Consider the following 25,385-nt stretch of genomic DNA (forward strand, 5'->3'; position numbering starts at 1 on the left):
AAATCTCGCAAAATTACATAAATTTGCATCTTGCAATTGCGTTTTTTTCTGTCACAAAATTGAAAAAAAGTAAAGAAATTGCGAGAAAAAAGGTCAGAGTTGCAAGATGTTAATGCAGAATAAATAAGCTTTCCATTAATGCATGGTTTGTTAGGATAGGACAATATTTGGTTGGGATACACCTATTTGAAAATCTGTAAGCTGAGAGTGCAAAAAAGTCTAAATATTGAGAAAATCACCTTTAAAGTTGTCCAAATGAAGTTAGCAATGCATATTATTGATCAAAAAATTATTTTTGATATATTTATAGTGGAAAATGTAAAAAAATATCTTCATGGAACATGATCTTTACTTAATATCCTAAAGATTTTTGGCATAAAATCGATTATTTTGACCAATACAATGTATTTTTGTCTATTGCTACAAATATACCTGTGCTACTTAAGACTAGTTTTGTGCTCCAGGGTCACAAATGTGCTTGTAGTTCATGAAAAGAATCATGAAAATTGTTTGCTAATAATTAAAACACGTGTGTCCAGCTGAATCCATTGAGTTATTATGTGAGTGAGTGGGCGGAGCCTACATCAATCACTCACTGAGAGATCCAGCGTTCTCATTGGTGGAGGGTGAGTGGGCGGAGTCTACAGTAATCACTCAATGAGAGATCCAGCGTTCTCATTGGTGGAAGGTGAGTGGGCGGAGCCTACAGTAATCAATCAATGAGAGTGTGTTCAGGTGCCTTGTTCTATATCTCTAGCTAAAACAGACCAGCCTGTTAAATATGTCTCAAAAGTGTTAAGAATATAAGTCTGATGTTGTATTTATTTATTTATTTGATTGTTGTGTTTTACACATACTTTCCTAATTCCTCATCAAATCTCATAAAGTTACTAACTTTTTACATCATATGTTTCATTCGTTTTGGTTCATGTGAAGAAACAGCCAAAACTAGAAAAAATGCATTTTATTGTATTAAAAAGCAGAGCATACAAAGAATATATACAGTGTGTTGATATAGAAATTATAAGAAGGACTTTAAAAACATGAAACCGCCAGCAGATGAATGCATTATGACAGAGATTATGATGTTCATTCAGGCTTTGTTTGAGTTTGTTTGGCTTTGTGAGTCTTCCTGAGTTTCTTCAGGCGTTTTAGGACTTTGAGATCAGCGCAGATCCGCTGTTTTTTGGTGAATAATCTGTCGAACAGGAAACACAGTCATTACAGGAACACAGAACTGATTTGTGTTTGTTTGTGTGTTAAACACTCACATCAAGGCATCAATGTCACAGGAGCCGGATTTGTCCTGGATCTCGTATTTGTGGACAGAGACCAGCATTCGTTTAGGGATGTGTTTTGAAACTCTCAAACAGCACTTGGGAATGGCATCCACTGGAACAAAAGCAACATCTGCTATTGAATGACAGCTAAATCCTTTCTTAACAAAACCACACTCTTCCTGTAGGATGTTTTGAGCCAGGAAAACAAGATTGACAGAGACAGACAAGACTTGAATTGTAGAGGGCATGTCTGATATTGTGATAAAGTAGGGCGATGCGTGCCACTGTCCACACTGACTCACCAGCTACTCGAGGGTTTTATAGGTAAATGTGTTTCTGGGAATCAAATGCATGAATTACTTGACACCATTCTTTTCCTGCTTGTCGATGACACGTAAAAAAAAAAAAAAAAAAAAAAAATCCTGTCCTCTAAGATTTTTTTTTTATCCTCAGAATTGCAAAAAAAAGTTGCACTTGATTAAAAGTTGCAATTACCTTTTTACCTTTCCCTTACGTTTCGCAATTGCAAATCTCACAAGTATGACTTTTTCCTTGAGATTTTGAGTTTATATCATGCAATTGTTTTTTCTTTCACAAAATAAATATGAAATGTAAAATTAATAAATGTATCTGAATTTTCTTGCTTGCAGTTCTGAGCTTTGTCAGAAATGTCAGTTATGACTTTTTATCTCTAAATTCTGAATTTGCATCTTGCAATTTTTTTTTCACAAAATTGAAAAAAAAAGTAACAAACAATTCTGAATTTATATTTTGCAATTCAGAGATAAAAGGTTAGAATTGCAGAATTTCAAGGAAAAGTCAGCAAAAGTTGCAATTATCTTTTTACCTTAACCTTACCTTTTCACTTTTTCTCTAAATTCTGAGTTTACATTTTGCAAAAAAAAAAAAAAAAAAAGTTTTTTTTTGGTTGCAAATAAAACTAAAAAGGTTTTTTTTTTTCTTTTTTTTTCTTTTAAGATTATCTGAATTTAAGGGAAAATATTATTGTGAGATACCTTACCTTTTTGCAATTGAAAATATCACAGTTATGCCTTTTTCTCAAAATTCTGAGTTTGGATCTTGCAATTGTGTTTTTTGTCACAAAAAAGTAAAAAAAATATATATATAAAAATTATAAAAAAATAAAACTTTTGATCTGGTCAAACTTGTATCTTGCAATTTAGTTTTTTTTTTTTTGTTGTCACAAAATAAAAATAAATATATTAAGTTACAATTACTTTTTTACCTTAACCTTTCACAGGTATTACTTTTTATGTCTAAATTCTGAGTTTGCATCTTGCAGTTGTGTTTTTTGTCACAAAATTAAAAAAATAAATAAATAAAAAATCAGAATTTTGCAATTCAGAGGAAAAAAAAAAGGTTAGAATTGCAAGACAATAATGCAGGATTTCAAGGAAAAAAAATCTGAATTGTGAGACAAAACGTTGGAATTACCTTTTTACATTTACCTTTTTGCAATTGCAAATCTTACAGTTATGACTTTTTATCTTTAAATTCTGAGTTTGCATTTTGCAATTTTTTTCATCACAAAATAAATCTGAAACTAAAAACAACAATCAGAATTTTCTGGATTGTAGTTCTGAGTTTTGTCTTGCAATTCTGACAAAAAAAAAAGGATTTGCGAGACATTAACGCAGGGGAAAAAATTCAGAATTGTGAGATAAAAAGTTGCAATTACCTTTTTATCTTTAAATCTCACAGTTATGTCTTTTTCATTACATTTGCAGTTTACATCTTGCAATAGTTTTTTTTTCCTGCCTCAAAATAATAATAATAATTTTTTAAATCTTAATTTTCTTGCTTTCAGTTCTGAGTTTTTAACTTGCAATTCTGAGGAAAAAAAGGTCTGAATTGCAAGACATTAATGCAAAATTTTAAAGAAAAAAAAATCTGAATTGTGAGATAAAAAAGTTGCAATTACCTTTCTACCCTTACATTTTTGCAATTGCAAATCTCATAGGTATGACATTTTTTTCTCTAAATTCTGAGTTTGCATCTTTTAATTGTTTTTTGTCACAAAATAAAATTTAAATAGTAAAAAAAAATGAATAAATGTATCTCTTTTTTTCTTGCTTGCAGTTCTTAGTTCATATCTAGCAAATCTGAGAAAAAGGTCAGAATTGCAAGACATTAATGCAAATTCTTTAAGTAAAAAAATCTGAATAGTTTTTTTCTGTCACAAAATAAAAATTTAAAAATGTTTTATTTGAATTTTCTGAAAAGTTTATATCTTCTAATTCTGAGAAAAAAAGAGAAATGCAAGATATTAATGCAGCATTTCAGGTAAAAAAAAAAATCAGAACTGTGAGATAAAAAGTTGCAATTACCTTTTCACCCTTACCTTTTTGCAATTGCAAAATTCAGAGTTTTCATCTTGCAATTGTTTTTGTTGTTGCAAAGTTTTAAAACATGTAAATACATAAATAAACGTATCTGAATTTTCTGGCTTGCAGTTCTAAGTTTGCAATTCTGAGAAAAAGGGTCAGTCATTAATGCAGAGAAAAAAGGAGGGCGGAGAGGAAACTTTGTATCTGAATTGTCTTGCTTGGAAAAAAAGGGGAAAATTTATTTATTTTTATTTTTTTTGAGTTTGTATTTTGTGATTTTAAAAAGGTCAGAAAAGACATTAACACAAAATTAAAAAAAAAAAAAATCAAAATCGTGAGATAAAAAGTTGCAATTACCTTTTCACCCTTACCTTATCTTTTTGAAATCACAGAATTCAGTTTTTATCTTGCAATTTTTTTTTCCCGCAAAATAAAAATGTCAATAAATAAATATATATATATAAATGCATCTGTTTTTATCTTGCAATTCCAAGAAAAACAGTCATACGTTAATGCAGAACTTTTAAGGGAAAAAAAGGAGGGGGAAGATGAAACTTTTATCTGAATTTTCTTGATTGGGAAAAAAAAGGAAGATTTTTTTATGTAATATTTGTTTGCAGTACTGATTTTATATTTTGCAATTAAAAAAAAGTCAGAAATGCAAGACATTAACACAGAATTTCAAGGAGAAAAAAAAAATCTGAATCCTGAGATAAAAAGTTGCAATTACCTTTTCACCCTTACCTTACCTTTTTGCAATCACAAAATTCAGTTTTTATTTTGCAAATTTTTTGTTTTTTTGTCGCAAAAATAAATAAATAAATGTATCTGATTTTATCTTGCAATTCCAAGAAAAACAGTCAGACATTAATGCAGAACTTTTAAGGGAAAAAACGGAGGGGGAAGAGGAAACCTTCATCTGAATTTTCTTCCTTGGAAAAAAATTTGGTTGCAGTACTGAGTTTATATTTTGCAATTAATAAAAGGTCAGAAATGCAAGACATTAACACAGAATTTCAAGGAAAAAATCAGACTGTGAGATAAAAAAATAACAACTACCTTTTTTTTTTTAATCCGTGGTGGAAAAAAAAGCTTTTACACATGTGAAAACAACTTAAGCGTTAATAAAACACATGTGCACGATATGAACTGAGCTGAATAACAACACTATTGTCTTTTAGTGAGTTGCTTATAACTAAAATTGAGGTTAGTTTATAATTGAAGAACTTGTAGCACTAAACTAAACATTAAATGGAAGTTGATATTAATAAAGTCCTAAATGCAATCTGATCAAGAAGAGCATCATATCAGGTTCCAGTAGTTGATTCTGACCTTCAGTGCTAGTGAGGATGATGATGGTGGTGACGCAGACGAGCAGCAGGACAGACGTGGCTTTGAGCTCCATGGTTGAACAGCAGTGAGTGTGAATGAACACAGAAGAGCTGATTTAAGCCCACGCATGCCAGTCCCGTTACGCCCTCGTCGCCCGACCTGCCCGGACTCATCGGCAATCACACCAAAGAAAACTTTTACAAATCAGTTATGAAATCTCTTTTATAGCAGATGAACTCTTCCCCGCAGCGCCTCATTCAATTGAATGCGAGTGTAATTGCAGTGAGCCATTCGCTGCAGGTTATGCGTGACACGAGCCGTATGATGTCAGAAGGAGCGTTTCTCAGGTGTGTGTTGATTTATGTGGTTCGTTACGGTCAGTTGCGTGTCGAAGGGTGTGTTCAGTAATTGCATTGGATGTTCGTGCTTGTCTGTTTTACTTTCTTTTTTAGGATAATGTTACAATGTTTCACCTTTGGCCTTACAAGAAATTATTTCTTCATTATTAGAATAAGATATTCATATTTAGTGCAGAAAATGGCTTTTGACATAAAAGAGTTTCATTGCACAGAATGCACACCAATAAATCTGAATTTTAATGTTTTTTAAAGGGGTCATTGGATGCAAAACTCTTTTCCATGTTGTTTGAACATTAATGTGTGTTGGCAGTTTGTGTACACAACCACCCTACAATGATAAAAATCCATCTAGTGGTAATTTAATCTTTAAAAGTAATATCCCCTTTTTAAAATCAGGTCATTCTGAGCTTCTCGTCAGTGTGACGACACACAGACAGAGGCCCCTCCCACGATAGTTGATTGACATGAGCGCCTTACCTTAGCCCCGCCCTCACCGAGCTCAAACAGTCCGACTCCGATCGCCTTTGTGTGACTCAGGTGCAGAGGAAGACTCTAATTGAGGTTGGATGTAATAATGAACATAGCAGTCGTCATTTACTCCCGACATCTGAGCCGCTGAAGACGCAGAGGATAACATTACTTTAGTTTTTTAAAAGAAAAGCGCAGATCCCGATCTACATGCAAGTACGATGTCAGACTCTGTAATATGCTCTGGTCCACTCCCTGCTTATCGTGGTGACAAGATACACAGTAGATTGTCATCGTTAAACGGCTGGATGTCAAAGTGGTGCCCGCGAAATAACATAGGTTTCATAGACAATTGGACAAGCTTTTGGGGCAGAACTGACCTGTTGAAAAGAGATGGTCTTCATCTTTTGGTCCTCCGGATGTGGAGTATCTCTCCTATCTAGAAATATGGCACATAGTCTTAGCGTTTGCACTTGTCTAACTGGGGCCCAGGTCAGGAAGCAGACAGACTGGCTAAACTGACCGTCTGCTTGCCGCCTCACGTCACAGAAATCAGTTCATTCTCAGCACATAGAGACCCTTTCATTTAGATATCACACTATAGAGACTGTGTCTGTTCCCTGAGCAAGAAAATACAAAAAACGCCTGAAACAAATAAAAAAAATATATAATGCAGAGAAACAATTGATTAAGCTTGGCTTTTTGAATATCAGGTCCCTCTCTACGAAAGCACTTTTTGCAAATGATATGATCCCTGATCATAAGCTAGATGTGCTCTGTGTGACAGAAACCTGGCTAAAACCAGACGATTACATTATTTTAAACGAGTCCACCCCCCAAGATTACTGTTATAAACATGAACCGCGTCTAAATAGTAAAGGGGGAGGTGTTTCTACTATTTATAGCAATATTCTCAATGTCTCTCAGAGAACAGTCTTCAAATATAACCCGTTTGAAGTAATGGTGCTTCATATAGCATTATCCAGAGAAACAAGTACTAACAGCATTTATCTGAAATAGAGATACTTTGTAACATGTTTATCATCACTTTTGATCACTTTATGTCTAGAATTTCTTTTCTAAAAAAAGAATCCTGAAAACATTTACTAAACTGTTTTAAATATTGATTATAATAATGACTAGATAAAAAAATGTTTGTCAAGACAAACTTTGATGTTGGCTTAAGAAAGCATGTTTCTAACATCATTAGCAAGTTACTAGCAGGTTTGCTAGCATGATTAGCATGTTAGCATCATTAGCATGTAGTTAGCATGTTTCTAACATGATTAGCAAGTTACTAGCAGGTTGCTAGCATGATTAGCATGTTGTTAGCATTATTAACATGTAGTTAGCATGTTTCTAACATGATTAGCAAGTTACTAGCAGGTTGCTAGCATGATTAGCATGTTAGCATCATTAGCATGTAGTTAGCATGTTTCTAACATGATTAGCAAGTTACTAGCAGGTTGCTAGCATGATTAGCATGTTGTTAGCATTATTAACATGTAGTTAACATGTTTCTAACATGATTAGCAAGTTACTAGCAGGTTTGCTAGCATGATTAGCATGTTAGCATTATTGACATGTAGTTAACATGTTTCTAGCATGATTAGCATTTTTCTAACATGATTAACAAGTTACTAGCAGGTTGCTAGCATGATTAGCATGTTAGCATTATTACCATGTAGTTAACATGTTTCTAGAATGTTTAGCATGTTTCTAACATTATTAGCAAGTTACTAGCATGCTACTAACATGATTAGTATGTTGCAGCATGTTTATATAATGATTAGCATGTCGCTAACATAATAAGCATGTTGTTAGTGTGTTTCTACCATTATTAACAAGTTACTAACATGTTTTTAGCATGATTAGCATGTTTCTAGCATGATTACCAAGTAATTATTAGCATTAGTATATTACTAACTTGTTGCTAACTTGTTGCTAACACGATTAGTATGTTACTAATGTGTTGCTAGCATGATTAGCATGTTGCTAGCGTGTTGCAAGCATTATTAGCATGTTGCTAGCATGTTGCTGGCATGATTAGCATGTTGTTGGCATGATTAGCATGTAGTTAACATGTTTCTAGCAGGATTATATATAGCACTCAGATATAACACTCGCTCGGATCAGTCTGAAGATAACTCTAGGAGGAGTAGCAGTCAGAAAATGTAGTCCCAGAAGAAGAATATTTTTAAATTTAAACAGCATTTTAGTAAATAAAAATTTAAAATACTCAATAAAAATGTTTCTTGAGCAGCAAACCAGTATATTAGAATGATTTCTGAAGGATCATGTGACACTGAAGACTGCAGCAATGATGCTGACAATTCAGCTTTGATCACAGAAATAAATTACATTTTAAAACATATTCAAATAGAAAACAGTTATTTTAAATAGTAAAAATATTTACATTTTTTTCTGTTTTTGCTGTACTTTAGATCAAATAAATGCAGGCTTGGTGAGCAGAAGAGACCCTTACTGTTCAAAAAATTTACTATTAGTGAATATATTTATAGAAGTTATTAATTAAAACAATTTGTGAAATTTATTATCAATTTTTGAGGGAAGATTCTACACCAGCTTTTCATTGTATCATTTAGTTTTAAATAGTTTTAATGTTATATAATAATAATAAAGTTAAATCAGAAATTATCTATTTAAAAAAAAAAGTAAAACATTTTTTCCTGTAGTAATAATATTTATCAATATTATCATTATTATTATTATAGTTGTTTGCAATGGACCTATATCCTATCAAAATAAACAGGCGGCACGTGTTTGGCTTCAATTCATTCACGTGCTTCTGTCACTTACTTTCCTTTTCTTTTGTATCCAACTCTTTATTCTCCTTTTCTGACATCTGTGGTCAATCATCTGAATGACTTCGGTTGCCAGATTTTACAATGCGCACTTGATTCACCTTTAACAAAAGCATTTGAAACCTGCTCTGCAGGATCTGTCAGACTCAGAAATACAGTTAAAGGTTCGACAGGAGCTCCCAGAAAATTACATGTTAGAGTAATGATTGCTCTCAGAAATCTCTACACTATCATCAGACAAAAGCAGAAACAGGTCACGCAGCTTCCAAGATAATGAACTCAAACCAAAGCGCTTGGGAATAAGTAACGAGCCAAACGTTTTGACTTTCACGTCCGTTTACTACATACAGTATTTACACAGTGCTGAGGCAAAAACACGTGTGAATCAATCAGATATACAGACATTAATCGCATCAGAAGGGTCTTTGTCTTCGAGTGGCCAGATTGAGCAAACGCAGAAACATTTCTCCAGAAACGCCCTTCAGGCCTACACCGTCTTCACTCTGATGAGATCCAGCGTCTTCAGAACAATCCGGATCCAGAACACAGCTCTCTGAGAGACAGAAAGCATGCATTATTACAGGAGAAGTTCACTTTCAGAACTAGAATAGACATCCAAGATGTTCAGATCTTTCTTTCTTCAGTCGTAAAGAAATTATGTTTTTTGAGGAAAACATTTCTGGATTTCTCTCCATATAGTGGACTTCTATGCAGCTTTAAAGGACTCTAGCTAACACTTTACAATAAGGTTCATTAGTTAAACATTAGTTAATGTATTAACTAACATGAACTGACCATGAGCAGTACATTAGTTACTGTATTTACTAATCTTCATTAACGTTAGTTAACGGAAATAGAGTTGTTCATTGTTTGTTCATGTTAGTTCACACTGCATTAATGTTAACAAGATTTTAATAATGCATTAGTAAATGTTAACAAAGATTAATAAATGCTGTATAAGTGCAGTTCATTATTAGTTCATGTTAACTAATGTGGTTAACCAATGAACCTTATTGTAAAGTGTTACCGGACTCTAAATGATCCCAGCTGAGGATCGTTTAGAAAAAACAATAATTTTTTTTTTTTTATTAGGATCTTATCTAGTGAAACCATTGGTTATTTTCTAAAAACATATAAAACAACCTCAATGTGATTTAAAAAGTATATAAGTTTTAAGTGTAATGTATTATTTTGTATTATTGTCAAATAGGCCAAATTAAACCAAAAAAACAGACAAAATTAGAATTTTGTTCACTTTTTTGTTTGAAACTTGTATCATTTAGATACTAATAGTTTTTCTTATTTTGAATTAGCTGTTATTATTAGTTTTTTATTTGGATCTTATTTACTAAAACATTGGCTATTTTCTAAAAACTTTTACAACTTATATACTTTTTAATCATATTAAGGTTGTTTTATGTGTAATTAATTTTTTTAATTGTATTATTGTTAGTTAATTGTCAAATGGGCGCTAAATTAAACCAAAAAAATGTACAAAATTAGAATGTTGTTCACTTTTTTGTTTGAAACTTGTATCATTTAGATACTAATAGTTTTTCTTATTGTGAATTAGCTGTTATATTTTTTTATTAGGGTCTTATCTACTGAAACCATCGGTTATTTTCTAAAAACATTTACAGCTTATATGCTTTTTAATCTTTTTAATGCCGAGCTTGACAAGACGTGCATTCCAGGTTAAAAAGTATATCAATTCTGAAACATTTGGAGCTGGAGAAAATCAGATGGACCCTCAAAAAGAAAGAAGAAAAATTCTATAAAATTTGGCAAGCGTTTATAGATTATTTTAATGATACAAATGCTATTGGAAATGGATAAATTGACCCCCTGAAACAAATAAACATTTAAACTAAGAAGAAGATTAGATTTGAGGAATCATTATAACTAACCAATAATGACTCATATTTCTGAACCTGCAATAAAAATCCATTCTGTTAGATTTTGAAATATGCAGGCTATAAGATAATTTCAAACCGTTGCAAGCTTTTGAGGAAAAAACAGTGAAACTAATTGAAGGTTAAATGTTTTTTTTTTTTTTTTTTTTTTTTTTTTTTTTTGTATGTGTATGTTATTGTCAACATTGTTTATTGGACAATGGTATGTGAGTGAATATGTGTTTGTGTATGTTTTGTAAGTTTTGAATATAAAGAAAAAATCTAATAAATAAAGTAAAATAAAAAGTATATCAATTCTAAGTTTTTTTTTTTTTTTAGAAAATAACACATCGTTTTGTTAAATAAGACCCTTTTTTCCTCGTCGGTGATCGTTTGGAGCCCTTTGAAGCTGTATTTTGGAAGTTCAAACACAATAGAAGTCCACTATATGGAGAGAAATCCTGAAATGTTTTCCTCAAAAAACATAATTTCTTATGACTGAAGAATGAAAGACATGAATCATGGATGACAAGGGCGTGAGTACATTATCTGTACATTTTTGTTCTGAAAGTGAACTACTCCTTTGAGATGTTAAGAACTTGAGATGAAGTTGTAGGATCGTATGAGACATGATGAGATGTTTTGCTCACCCGAGTCGCAGCAGACGCCTGGAGCGGCGCATTGGCCTCCTTGGGCCCCGCAGGACGTCCCGCCCGTCTCACAGGGGCCCGGCAGCAGATTCTCCTGCATGCAGCTCAGTGTCTCTGGAGATCCCAGCAGACAACCCAGACCGGCCCCACAGCAGATACTGGGGCCGAAACAACGGCCCTGATTTCCTGGACCACACACCGGACACTACACACACACACACACACACACACACACACACACACACACACACACACACACACACACACACACACACACACACACACACACACGTGATCAGTACAGTCTATTCATTAGCCTATAGAGATGATTCATAATCAAAAGTAGAACACAGCTCCAGTTGATAAAGTGAGCGCAACTGTAACAATTTTTAACAAACATCTATAAGATGTTTAATAGAATTAATATTTTAAATTAAAATCAATATATATACATACAAAATATATAAATAATGTGTAGTAATTTATAATTTAAATTTTATTATTGTTTGCTCAAGTAGTCGCTAAATTAAACTGAAAAACTGGCAAAATTAAAATCTTGTTCACTTTTTTCAATTCAGTGCTTTATTAGTGTCATATAGATAGTTGTTAGTTTTTACTAATGTTTGGAATTATCTGTTGTCTTTTTTAGTCTGGTTTTTATTAATTTTTATTTTATTTTTGGTTAATCTAGATATCTGAAATGTGAAATTGCATTATTTATTTTAAATTGTGTTTTAATTGTTTTAGTACATTCAAATGAAATATGTTAAACTAAATGAAAATTAAGTAAGTGTAAGTTGTTTATTTTTCACTTCACAATGTTTATTTTATCTCAAGTAAAGAAAATATTTTTAATTGTTTAAGTTTTTTTATATTTTTAAATATTTCGAATTTTGTTTTAGTGTTTTTATCATTTCTATTCGTTTTTTTGTATATGTATGTATATATAGCTTTTAAATATTTTTTTAGAGAGATGAGTCAAACAATTCATAATAAAAATGCGACAGTTGATAAAATGAGCACAACTGCAACAATTTTTAATAAACATCTACTAGATTTAATAAAATTAATATTTTAAATTAAAATCTATAATATATATATATATATATATATATATATATACACATACACACACATATATATACATAAATAATATCATATTGAGGTGATATTTTAATAGTTGTTTCATGTATAGTAATTTATTAATTTATTTTATTATTAGTTTATAGTCAAATAGTCGCTGAATTATACTGAAAACTCAACCAAATTTAGATACTAATAGTTTTTACTAATATTTGGAATTATCTGTTGTCTTTTTTAGTTTTTTTTTTGTCTAGTTTTATTAATTTTTATTTTATTTTTAGTTAATCTAGATATCTGAAAATGTAATTAAGTGTCAGTTTTTTTTATTTTTCACTTAATGTTTATTTATCTCGAGTAATAAAAATATTTTTAATGGTTTAATTTTTTTTTTCCAGTTTTAGTTTTTTAATTAGTTTTATTTAGTGTTTTTGTCATTTGTATTAGTTTTTTTTAAATATGAGATATCTATCTATCTATCTATCTATCTATCTATCTATCTATATATATATATATATATATATATATATATATATATATAGATAGATACTAATATCTAATAATTTTTACTAATATTTGGAATAATCTGTTGTCTTTTTTATTAATTTTTATTTCAGTTTTAGCTTTTGAATTACTTTTCATCTAAATATATATTACAGACAAATTTCACTATTTTTCAAAATATATTTGTATATTCACATATACAAAAGAACTAATAAAAATGATAAAAACACTAAATAAAAAACAATTAAAAAACTTAAACTGAAAAAATAAAAACAAATAAAAATATATATAAGACAAATTTCTAACTAAATATTAGAAATGTTCCCTGTGCAGCTAGCTGAAATACAAAAAGTTTAAGGCTTTATTATTTATTCTATTTCGGTTTACATTTATTTTATTTCAAAGAAACAAAATGTTATTTTTGTAGTTTCAGTTTTAGTTTAACATACACATGAACACAGTAAAACATGAAACTACAACAAAACACAGTGCAATACTGAATCAACATGAAAACTTGATAAATATTTTCTTTTATGCAGTGATGAATATTATGAAAAGAAATTCTGAATTCTATCAAACTACTTAAAAAGATGCAGTTAATGTCCACAGTATTGATGATGATGATGATGATGACAACGAAGATGATAGTGATGATGAAGATGATAATGATGGTGATGAAGATGAAGATAATGATGGTGATGAAGATGAAGATAATGACGGTGATGAAGATGATAGTGATGATGAAGATGATAATGATGGTGATGATGAAGATGATGGTGATGAAGATGATAATGACGGTGATGAAGATGATAATGATGGTGATGAAGATGATAATGACGGTGATGAAGATGATAATGATGGTGATGAAGATGATAATGACAGTGATGAAGATGATAATGATGGTGATGAAGATGATAGTGATGAAGATGATGATGATAATGATGGTGATGAAGATGATGGTGATGATGAAGATGATAATGACAGTGATGAAGATGATAATGACAGTGATGAAGATGATAATGATGGTGATGAAGATGATAGTGATGATGAAGATGATGATGATAATGATGGTGATGATGATGATGAAGATGATAATGACAGTGATGAAGATGATAATGATGGTGATGAAGATGATAGTGATGATGAAGATGATAGTGATGATGAAGATGAAGATGATAATGATGGTGATGAAGATGATGGTGATGATGAAGATGATAATGACAGTGATGAAGATGATAATGATGGTGATGAAGATGATAATGATGGTGATGAAGATGATAGTGATGATGAAGATGATAGTGATGATGAAGATGATAATGACAGTGATGAAGATGATAATGATGTTGATGAAGATGATAGTGATGATGATGATAATGATGATGAAGATGATAGTGATGATGATGATAATGATGATGAAGATGATAGTGTTGATGAAGATGATAATGATGGTGATGATGATGAAGATGATGATGATGAAGATGATGTTGATGAAGATGATAATGATGGTAAAGGTGTTGAAGCTGATGCTGGTGGTGTCTGTACCTGTCTGAGGGGCTCTGGCTGGGATCTCTTGCCTCCTCTTGGGCAGTTCTGGATGTAGCAGGCGGAGGAGAGCGCTGAGAGCGCCAGCAGACAGAGGACACACGCGGACAGCAGAGAGTCGGACATCTCGACACACACTGATGCTCTCATGCTCTCAGACGCTTATATACGGCCGCAGCATCAGGACCAGCAGAGCTCCTCCTCATCCTCTTCAATCTCATTCAGACGCTCTTATACTTCTCATAATACTTCCAGGTTGTTAAGTTACATTTTTCTTGAATTTAGATAAAAGTTAATATTTAAAATTTTATTATGATGTTTTTAGTTCTTTTTGTTTAAGGGGAAACACTGTTTTTTCATGCACCTGTCAAATCTAAGACTTTTTTTTTTTTTTTTTTTTTCTCAGACTAGTGGAAAGAAAACATCCAAAAGACACTGTTAGGTCTTTCTTTTATAGCACTTCATCTATTTGTGTCCATACAATTACAATACACATATTTAAAGGCCATAGATCTCCACTTCAGTAGCACTTACACCAAACTTTACATTTTTATTCTTGTTTATATTCTGAATGTTTTTACAGAGGGATTTGTTCAGATATCATTTGCTTGATTTTTTTACAACATTTTATTCTCCCCAAAAAACTGCAAAAATATATTGTTTGTTTATATGTGACCCTGGACCACAAAACCAGTCTTAAGTCGCTGGGGTATATTTGTGGCAATAGCCAAAAATACATTGTATGGGTCAAAATTATTGATTTTTCTTTTATGCCAAAAATCATTAGGATATTATGTAAAAATCATGTTCCATGAAGATTTTTTGTAAAATACCTACTGTAAATATATCGAAATGTAATTTTTGATTAGTAATATGCATTGTTAAGAACCTAATTTGGACAACTTTAAAGGTGATTTTCTCAGTATTTTTTGCACCCTTATTTTCCAGATTTTCAAATAGTTGTATCTCGGCCAAATATTGTCCTATCATAACAAACAATATATCAATAGAAAGTTTAATTATTGAACTTTCATATGATGTATACATCTCAGTTTTGTAAAATTTAACCTTATGACTGGTTTTGTGGTCCAGGGTCACATATTGTCTGTTCTAAGTATTTTCTGAATTATGGAGTTATTTTATTTCCTTAAGGCAAGACACTGCAGGTGAATAGGGTAAAAAATGAACTAATAGTTATGACCTTACTTACAGTTTATGCAAACATTTTTTTGCATTAGAAGTTTGCTCAAATTTTAGGTTTAATATGCAAATGAGTCATTATTTAATGAAATATGCGGCAAGTCAGAATCAAAATTCTTGTTGAATTTTTTTTTTGACATATTAGAGTCAAATGTTTTTACAGACGGAACTCATTTTGTCACTCCATAATACATAAAACAATATATTTTCAGCAGTTTTTGGGGAATAAAATATATAAAATCAAGCAAATTCTATATGAACAAATCCCTCTGTAAAAACCTTCAGGATATAGACAGGAATACAAATGTAAAGTGTGGTGTGCAAGTGCTGCTGAAGTGGAGATTATGGCCTTTAAATGTATGTGTTGTAATTGTATTGACACAAATAGATAAAGTGCTATAAAAGAAAGACTTAACAGTGTCTTTTGGATGGTTTCTTTCCACAAAAAAAAAAAAAAAAACACTTTATGAAACACCAAAAAGCCCAAAATCTCAAACTTGACATGTGCATTAAAAAAAGTGTTTTTGCCTGCATTGTCTCCCCTTAATATGTCTATACAGTTTTTATTCATTTTTATTTCAGTTTGAGCTATTTTAGCACATCAAATGAAAATGAAAGCATGGGTGTATTTGTAGCAATAGCCAAAAATACATTGCATGGGATTCCTTTATGCCAAAAATCATTAGGATATTAAGTAAAAATCATGTTCCATGAAGACATTTTGTAAAGATCCTACTGTAAATATATTAAAACTTATTTTTTGATTACTAATATGCATTAACTTCATTTGGACAACTTCAAAGGCAATATTTTCAATATTTAGATTTTTTTTCAACATCAGATATTAAATATTGTCCTATCGTAACAAACCATACTTCAATGGAAAGCTTATTTATTATTTGAGTTCGAGTGGTTTTTTTTAATAATATGTCACGTAACAATTAATTTACTTCATAAAAACTTTTATGAATTAAAAAAAAATTACAAATATTTTGTATTTTCCATTTTCATTTTAGTTAAAGTTGTTTTCACTTTGTTGTGCATTTTTGTTAGTAATAGTTTTTTTTCTTTTTAAATATGTCTATATTTTTCATTTATTTTAATACATTGAGGTAAAATATTTTGATTTTATTTCAGGTACTAAAAAAGTTTTAATGGTTTAATTTAAAAAAAGATTTTGTATTTTTCCTATTTCCATTTTAATTTTGGTTAAAATTGTTGTGTGTTGACATTTTGTAATAATTTTTACTTGACTTTTTTCTATGTCTGTACAGTTTTAGTTATTTTAGCACATCAAGTTAAACAAAATTAAAATAATAAATGACAACTAACTAAAATAAGTATAGTAAGTGTTTTTCATTTGATTTTACTCAACATTTATTTTAAAACATTTTAATGGTTTTGGTTTTTTCATATTATGAATTTTTGTGTTTTCATTTTTACAGTAATTTTGTTGGGTTTTTGTCATTTTTTATTAGCAGTTGTTTTGTAATATGTATGTGTAGTTTTCATTTATTTTAGTACATCAAGGTAAAATATTTATTTCAGGTACTAAAAGGGTTTTAATGGTTTAATTAAAAAAAGGGTTTGTATTTTGCATTTTAATTTTAGTTAAAGTTGTATTCATTTTGTTGTGTGTTTTTCATAGTTTTTACTTTACTTTTTTATGTGTCTGTATAGTTTTAGTAATTTTAGCACATCAAGTTAAACTAAATAATAAATAATAAATGACAACTAGCTAAAATAAAATAAGTATAGTACGTGTTTTTCATTTGATTTCACTCAACATTTTTAAAAAACATTTTTAATGGTTAATGGTTTAATTTTTTATATTTTGAATTTATTTTTACATTTTTCATTTTAATTTGAGTTAAAGATACAGTAATTCTGTTGTGTTTTTGTCATTTTTATTAGTCATTTGTTTTTTATTTCAGTACATCAAGGTAAAATAAATGAAATTGAGAAATATTTTATTCATTTATTTTATTTCTGATACTGAAAATTAAAAAAAAAAAATTTAAAAATCTGAGAAAAAAGTAATTTTAGCATTTAGTAATTAAAGTTTTAGTAATTTTGTTGTGTTTTTTGTAATTTTTATTAGTTGTTTTTTTATTTGTCTGTGTAGTTGTAGTTATATTAAGTATGTTAAGTTTAACTAAATGAAAAAGAGAAATGTAAAATAACTTTTTTTGTTTTTATGTTTATGTATAATATTTTATTTCAAGTGTCATTTTTTATGCTTTTAGTTTTACTTTTAGTTAGTATAATAACCCTGTTTAAAATATGTTTCTGCTTGAGAACTTATAAAGACTGACGTTTAATGAAAATTCATCTGAACACCATCATTTGACGAAAACTGATGCTGACAGAATAAATTCTCCTTCACCTTTAAAAACATGTTTCAGCAAATATACATCAACCTTTTGATGCACGAGTCATTAAATCATTAAGTAAGTCTTGAATCTGTATTATTATCCATTATTACCTCTTCGTAGTTTTGTGCCAAAATGAGTTACACATCCATTCTCTCAACAGAAGACATTTCTTTTCTTACATAATTATAGAAAAACACAATGACATGGGTAAAGGTCAAAGGTCATGGTACCGCTGCTGTGAAAACGTTGTTTAAATATATTGCTGTTTTGAGTTTAAAAGGAAAATATTAAATAAATTTAATTAAAATTATATACACTGCTGCTCAAAAGTTTAGGATCAGTAAGTCTCTTCTGCTCATCAAGGCTGTGTTTATTTGATCAAAAATACAGAAAAAAGCAGTAATATTGCAAAATGTTATTACAATACAAAATAATAGTTTTTATTTTAATATACTTTAAAATGTAATTTATTTCTGTGATGCAAAGCTGATTTTTAGCATCATTACTGCAGTCTTCAGTGTCACACGATCCTTCAGAAATCATTGCAACATGCTGGTTTATTACTTTTATTATCAATGTTGGAACCTGTGATATTTTTTCGGAATTCTTTGAATGAATAACAAGTTAAAAAGAAGAGCATTTATTCAAAATATATATCTTTTCTAACAATTTAAATCTATGCTATCACTTTTTATCAATTTAACACATCCTTGGTGAATGAAAGTATTAATTTCTTTCAAAAAAGAAAGAATAAAAACGCACTGACCCCAAACTATTTCTATTTCAAATAAATGCTTTTCTTTTTAACCTTTTATTGATCATAGAATCCTTAAAAAATATCACAGGTTAAAAAAAAATACTAATAAGAATGATTTCTGAAGGATCATGTGACACTAAAGACTGCAGTAATGATGCTGAAAATTCAGCTTTGCATCACAGAAATAAATTACATTTTGAAACATATTCACATAGAAAACAGCTATTTCCAATTAAAATAATATTTCACAATATTACAGTTTTAAATAAATAAATGCAGCCTTGATGAGTAGAGGAAACGTTTTAAAAAACATTTACAATTTACAGACCGCAAACTTTTGAACAGTATTGACTATTGTTACAAAACCTTTCTATTTTAAATAAACACTGTTCTTTTTAATCTTTTTAATCTTTTTTGATCACAGGATCCAACAAAATATATAAATAAATAAATAAATAAATAAGAATAATTTCTGAAGGATCATGTGACACTGAAGACTGCAGTAATGATGCTGAAAATTCAGCTTTGATCACAGAAATAAATTACATTTTAAAATCTATTCACGTAGAAAACAGTTATTTTAAATTAAAATTATATTTCACAATTTTACAGTTTTTTCTGTATTTATGATCACATTAATGCACTCTTGATAAGCATAATAAAACGTCTTTAAAAGCCATTAAAATGTACTTTTAAACTGTTAGAAAACCTTTGTAATTTAAATAAATGCTGTTCTTTTTAACCTTTTATTGATCAAAGAATCCTGAAAAAAGTATCACAGGATCCCAAAAAAATAACACTAATAATAAGAGTGATTGAATGATTTCTGAAGGATCATGTGACACTGAAGACTGCAGTAATGATGCTGAAAATTCAGCTTTGCATCACAGAAATAAATTACATTTTAAAACATATTCACATAGAAAACAGTTATTTCAAATTAAAATAATATTTCACAATTTTACAGTTTTTTCTGTATTTATGATCACATTAATGCACTCTTGATAAGCATAATAAAATGTCTTTAAAAGCCATTAAAATGTACTTTTAAACAGCAGTATATATTGTTAGAAAACCTCTGTATTTTAAATAAATGCTGTTCTTTTTAACCTTTTATTAATCAAAGAATCCTGAAAAAAGTATCACAGGATCCAAAAAAATAAAAATAAAAACACTAATAATAAATCAGTATATTAGAATGATTTCTGAAGGATCATGTGACACTGAAGATTGCAGTAATGATGCTGAAAATTCAGCTTTGATCACAGAAACAAATTACAATTTAAAACATATTCACATAGAAAACAGTTATTTTGCATTAAAATAATATTTCACAATATTACAGTTTTTTTCTGTATTCTTGCTCTCATAAATGCACTCATGAAGAGCATAAGAAAAAATGTACAGAAAATTTACAGACCCCAAACAGCAGTATTTATTGTTCGAAAACCTTTCTATTTTAAATAAATGATGTTCTTTTGAACCTTTTATTGATCAAAGAATCCTGAAAAAAAGTATCACAGGATCCCAAAAAAATATTAAGCATTATTTTAGAATGATTTCTGAAGGACGTGACACTGAAGACTGCAGCAATGATGCTGAATATTCAGCTTTGCATCACAGAAATAAATTACACTTTAAAACATATTCACATAGAAAACAGTTATTTCAAATTAAAATAATATTTCACAATTTTACATTTTTTTCTGTATTTTTTGATCAAATAAACGCAGTCTTGATAAGCATAATAAAACGTCTTTAAAAGCCATTAAAATGTACTTTTGAACAGTAGTGCATATTGTTAGAACACCTTTCTATTTGAAATAAAAGCCGTCTCGTAAGCGAAGGGGTTAACGTGTTTGAGAGTTAAAGTGAGTGACAGAAGCGAGTAGAAGGTCAAAGCTGTGAAATGACAGATATGAGATTCATCCGAACGCGGGACTAAACAGCGGAAATGCCTGCTCAGTATTCAGAGCTCACAAACATTAATCTAATCCAGCATTTCCATATTGTTTGTGCGCAAGCAGACCAACAAAAGAACAATTTCATCAAATAACACCAGGAGAACTCAGACGTGCTTTGAGGAACATCTCTCGCCTGCCAATCGGAGAATATGAGCGATAATAAACTCATCAGCGTCCCGACGCAAACGAGGCCTAATGAGCGAGTGCTGAGTTCGCTCACCTTATTTGTCAGCGGCACAGGGATAATTGTCATAATGAAATGCTGCACATACAGTAAATGGAAATGTTGTTGATCACTTCAATCAGAGAACATCGTGTGTTTAGATTTCCTTCTATATTTGCTTCCAAATACTTCATGCCTCCTCGGAGTACGTTAAAGGTCGTGGAAGACAGTGGGCTGGATTGAAGTTTAGTATTCAGTCTGTTATGGGCTGGTATCCATGACGACAGCGTCTGTTCACGAGCTGCGCATCTGCAGGCCTGTGTTTAATGACTTAACACGTCAAAACTAGATAAAAAAGTTTGTCAAGATAAACTTCAAGTTGGCTTGAGAAAGCCGGACCAGAACGTTTGAAAGCCTTAAAAGTTTAAAAGTTTTGAGTTTGACGTTTTTTGTCTGAGATAGTTTGAAGTTTAAAGTAGTTATAAAAGCTGATAGGAAAAGTTTATAGATAGATAGATTTGCAAGTTGCTAGCATGTTTCTAACATGATTAGCAAATTGTTAACATGTTCCTAGCATGATTAGAATGTTTCTAACATGATTAACAAATTGTTAACATGTTCCTAGCATGATTAGCATGTTGTTAGCATGATTTGCAAGTTCTAACATGTTTCTAGCATGATTAGAATGTTTCTAACATGATTAGCAAATTGTTAACATGTTCCTAGCATGATTAGCATGTTGTTAGCATGATTTGCAAGTTCTAACATGTTCCTAGCATGATTAGCATGTTGTTAGCATGAGTCGAAAGTTCTAACATGTTTCTAGCATGATTGACAAATTGCTAACATGTTTCTAGCATGATTAACAAATTGCTAGCATTATGTGTGGTTACCGAGTTGCTAGCATGTTTCTAGCATGAATAACATATTGATAACATGTTTCTAGCACGTTTCTAACATGATTAACATGTTCCTAGCATGTTTCTAGCATGATTGTAACATAATTAGCAAGTTCTAACATGTTTCTAGCAAGATTAGCAAGTTGCTAGCATAATTGTAGCAGGATTAGGAAGTTTTAACATGTTTATAGCATGATTTGCAAGTTGCTAGCATGTTTCTAGCATGAACAACATATTGCTAGCATGTTTCTAGCATGATTTGCAAGTTGCTAGCATAATTGTAACATGATTAGCAAGTTCTAACATGTTTCTAGCATGATTAGCAAGTTGCTAACATGATGCGTGGTTACCATGTTGCTTGTATGTTGCTAGCATGATTAGCAAGTCGCTAGCATGTTTCTAAAATGATTAGCAAGTTGCTAGCATGATATGTGGTTACCAAGTTGCTTGTATGTTTCTAGCATGATTAGCAAGTCGCTAGCATGTTTCTAACATGATTAGCAAATAGTTAGCATGTTTCTAGCATGATTAGCAAGTTCTAACATGTTTCTAGCATGATTAGCAAGTCGCTAGCATGTTGCTAGCATGATTAGCAAGTCGCTAGCATGTTCCTATCATGTTTCTAGCATGATTATGAAGTTGCTAGCATAATTGTAACATAATTAGCAAGTTCTAACATGTTTCTAGCATGATTAGCATGTTAAAATGTTTCTAACATGATTTGCAAGTTGCTAGCATGTTTCTAGCATAAACAACATATTGCTAACATGTTTCTAGCAAGATTAGCAAATTGCTAGCATAATTGTAGCAGGATTAGGAAGTTCTAACATGTTTCTAGCATGATTTGCAAGTTGCTAGCATGTTTCTAGCATGAACAACATATTGCTAGCATGTTTCTAGCATAATTGTAACATGATTAGCAAGTTCTAACATGTTTCTAGAATGATTAGCAAGTTGCTAGCATGATATGTGGTTACCAAGTTGCTTGTATGTTTCTAACATGATTAGCAAATTGTTAGCATGTTTCTAGCATGATTAGCAAGTTCTAACATGTTTCTAGCATGATTAGCAAGTGGCTAGCATGTTGCTAGCATGATTAGCAAATTGTTAGCATGTTTCTAGCATGATTAGCAAGTTCTAACATGTTTCTAGCATGATTAGCAAGTCGCTAGCATGTTTCTAACTAGCATGATTAGCCAGTTGTTAGCGTGTCATTAGCATGTTTCTTGCATTATTAGCCAGTTGTTAGCGTATCATTAGCATGTTTCTAGCATGTTTAGCTAGTTGTTAATGTGTCATTAGCATGTTTCTAGCATGATTAGCCAGTTGTTAGCATGTCATTAGCATGTTTCTAGTGTAATAGTTAAGTTGTTATATGCGTTAATGAGTTTAGGTTTTCTTCTATATTTGCTCCCAAATACTTCATGACTGCTCAGAATAGATTAGTGGGCTGGCATTAAAGTGTATTATTTAGTGTATTATGGGCTGGTATCCATGACGACAGCATCAGTTGATGATAGGCCTGTGTTTGAGGAGTTAACACGTCTACAGGAGTCCGATGAGGCTGCTGTGTGTGTCCTTGTGGAGAACTTGTGTTCAGCGGGACAATAGACAGCAGAGGTCAGAGCTGTTCAAACACACACAAAGAGAGTTCAGCCTTGTGCCGCTTCATCAACCTCCTGCCATTCAGCTCCAGCAAACACAACGAGCTCAAGGATCCTTCATTCACTCCTGCAGACAACAGCAGGAACCAACCGCTGGACCAAACAACAGCCGCTTCATATGGAAAATGATTTTTAAAATCATCAAATTGATCAAAAATGAGGTCAAAAATAAATGTAAAATTGTGAAATATTATTAGAATTTAGAATAGATGTTTTCTGTGTGAATATCTGTTTAACTGTAATTTATTTCTGTGATCAAAGCTGTATTTTCAGCATCATTCTTCAGTGTCACATGATCCTTCAGAAATCATTCTAATATGCTGATTATTATCAATGTTGGAAACAGTTCATATTTATGTGGATAAACTGATAAATAACCTTTCAAAAACCAATCAAGGATGCATTAAATGGATCAAAAGTGCCAGATTTATAATGTTACAAAAAATATTACTGAAAAAAGACTGTTTTTAACATTGAAAATAATCTGAAAGCTGTAAATCAGCATATTAGAATGATTTCTGAAGGATCACGTGACACTGAAGACTGCAGTAATGATGCTGAAAATCAGCTTTGCATCAAAGAAATAAATTACATTTATATAAATTCACACAGAAAACAGCTATTTTAAATAGTAATAATATTTCTCAATTTTACAGTATTTTTGATCAAATAAATGCAGCTTTGGTGACTTAAAAACCTTCATTCAAAAATATATTACCCCAGACTTTTAAACAATATACAAAGATGCAAGTAGTTTGATCCTAAATTGCTCAAAAGTGACAGTAAAGACATTTATAATGTAGAAAAAGATTTCTGTTTCAAATAAATGCTGTTCTTTTGAACTTTTTATTCATGAAAGATTCAAGAAAAACAATTGTATCAGTTTTTTTTTTTAGAAAACACCTATTTTAAATTGTAATATTATTTTTTTTTACAATTTTTACTTCATTTTTGAATTAATGTTTTTGAAAGAAATGTCTTCTGCTCACCAAGGTTGCTTTTATTTAATCCAAAATACATAAAAAATTGTGAAATATTATTAGAATTTAGAATAGCTGTTTTCCATGTGAATCCATGTTAAATTGTAATTTATTTCTGTGATCAAAGCTGTATTTTCAGCATCATTACTGCAGTCTTCAGTGTCACATGATCCTTCAGAAATCATTCTAATATACTGATTTGCTGCTCAAGAAACATTTCTGATTATTATCAGTGTTGTAAACAGTTGCGCTGCTTCATTTTTATGTTGAAACTGTAGGGTTGGTACTATTTAAAAAATAAATAAATAATAGTTTTATTCATCAAGGATGCATTAAATTGCAGTAAAGACAGTAAAGACTTTTATAATGTTACAAAAGATTTCGACTTCAAATAAATGCTGTTCTTTTGAACTTTCTATTCACCTGTGAATCCTGAAAAATAAAAAGCAGTATGGTTTCCACAAAAAATGTAGTTTTTAACACTGATAATCAGAAATGTTTCTTGAGCAGCAAATCAGTATATTAGAATGATTTCTGAAGGATCATGTGACACTGAAGACTGCAGTAATGATGCTGAAAATCCAGCTTTGATCACAGAAATAAATTACAGTTTAACAGATATCCACTTAGAAAAGTTATTTTAAATTCTAAAAATATTTCACATTTTTACAGTATTTTTGATCAAATAAATGCAGCGTTGACAAGCAGAAGAGATCTGCTAATTATTCCAGATTCTGACCAATGTATATGCTGCATGTTTATTCGAAAAAGAAATCTTTCGTATTTTTACTCTAGAATGCATATTAGAATGATTTCTGAAGGATCATGTGACACTGAAGACTGCAGTAATAATGCTGATAAAATAAAATTCATCTTTGTACACAGAAATAAATGACAGTTTAACAGATATTCACATATAAAATGGCTGTTTTAAATTCTAAAAATATTTAACAATTTTTACTATATTTTAGATCAAATAAATGCATCTTTGATGAGCAGAAACCATTAAAAAACTTTTGAAGAGTAGTGTATATAAACAAAATCTACAATGTTGTAAAATAAAGATTACTGAAGCATTTTAGTGTCACTTGCCAATTCTTTGT

At 30.5% G+C, this 25,385-nt stretch overlaps 2 protein-coding genes across 2 annotated transcripts; both read right to left on the reverse strand.

Annotated features, from left to right (window-relative positions):
- Positions 1–949: 949 nt before the first annotated feature.
- On the reverse strand, positions 950–5,130 carry ccl27a (chemokine (C-C motif) ligand 27a). The gene is made up of 3 exons (XM_073819572.1): positions 4,961–5,130; positions 1,272–1,392; positions 950–1,198 (listed from the first exon to the last, which is right to left on the reverse strand). The coding sequence occupies exons 1-3, from the start codon at positions 5,031–5,033 to the stop codon at positions 1,090–1,092; spliced, it is 303 nt and encodes a 100-aa protein (XP_073675673.1). The 5' UTR covers positions 5,034–5,130; the 3' UTR covers positions 950–1,089.
- Positions 5,131–8,942: 3,812 nt separating this feature from the next.
- Positions 8,943–14,406, reverse strand: avp (arginine vasopressin). The gene is made up of 3 exons (XM_073819056.1): positions 14,281–14,406; positions 11,155–11,359; positions 8,943–9,165 (listed from the first exon to the last, which is right to left on the reverse strand). Exons 1-3 carry the CDS (start codon positions 14,404–14,406, stop codon positions 9,026–9,028), a joined length of 471 nt encoding a protein of 156 aa, XP_073675157.1. The 3' UTR covers positions 8,943–9,025.
- Positions 14,407–25,385: the final 10,979 nt, after the last annotated feature.

Source organism: Garra rufa, chromosome 15 (assembly GCF_049309525.1).
Source record: "Garra rufa chromosome 15, GarRuf1.0, whole genome shotgun sequence".
In the NCBI taxonomy this organism is placed as follows: Eukaryota; Metazoa; Chordata; class Actinopteri; order Cypriniformes; family Cyprinidae; genus Garra; species Garra rufa.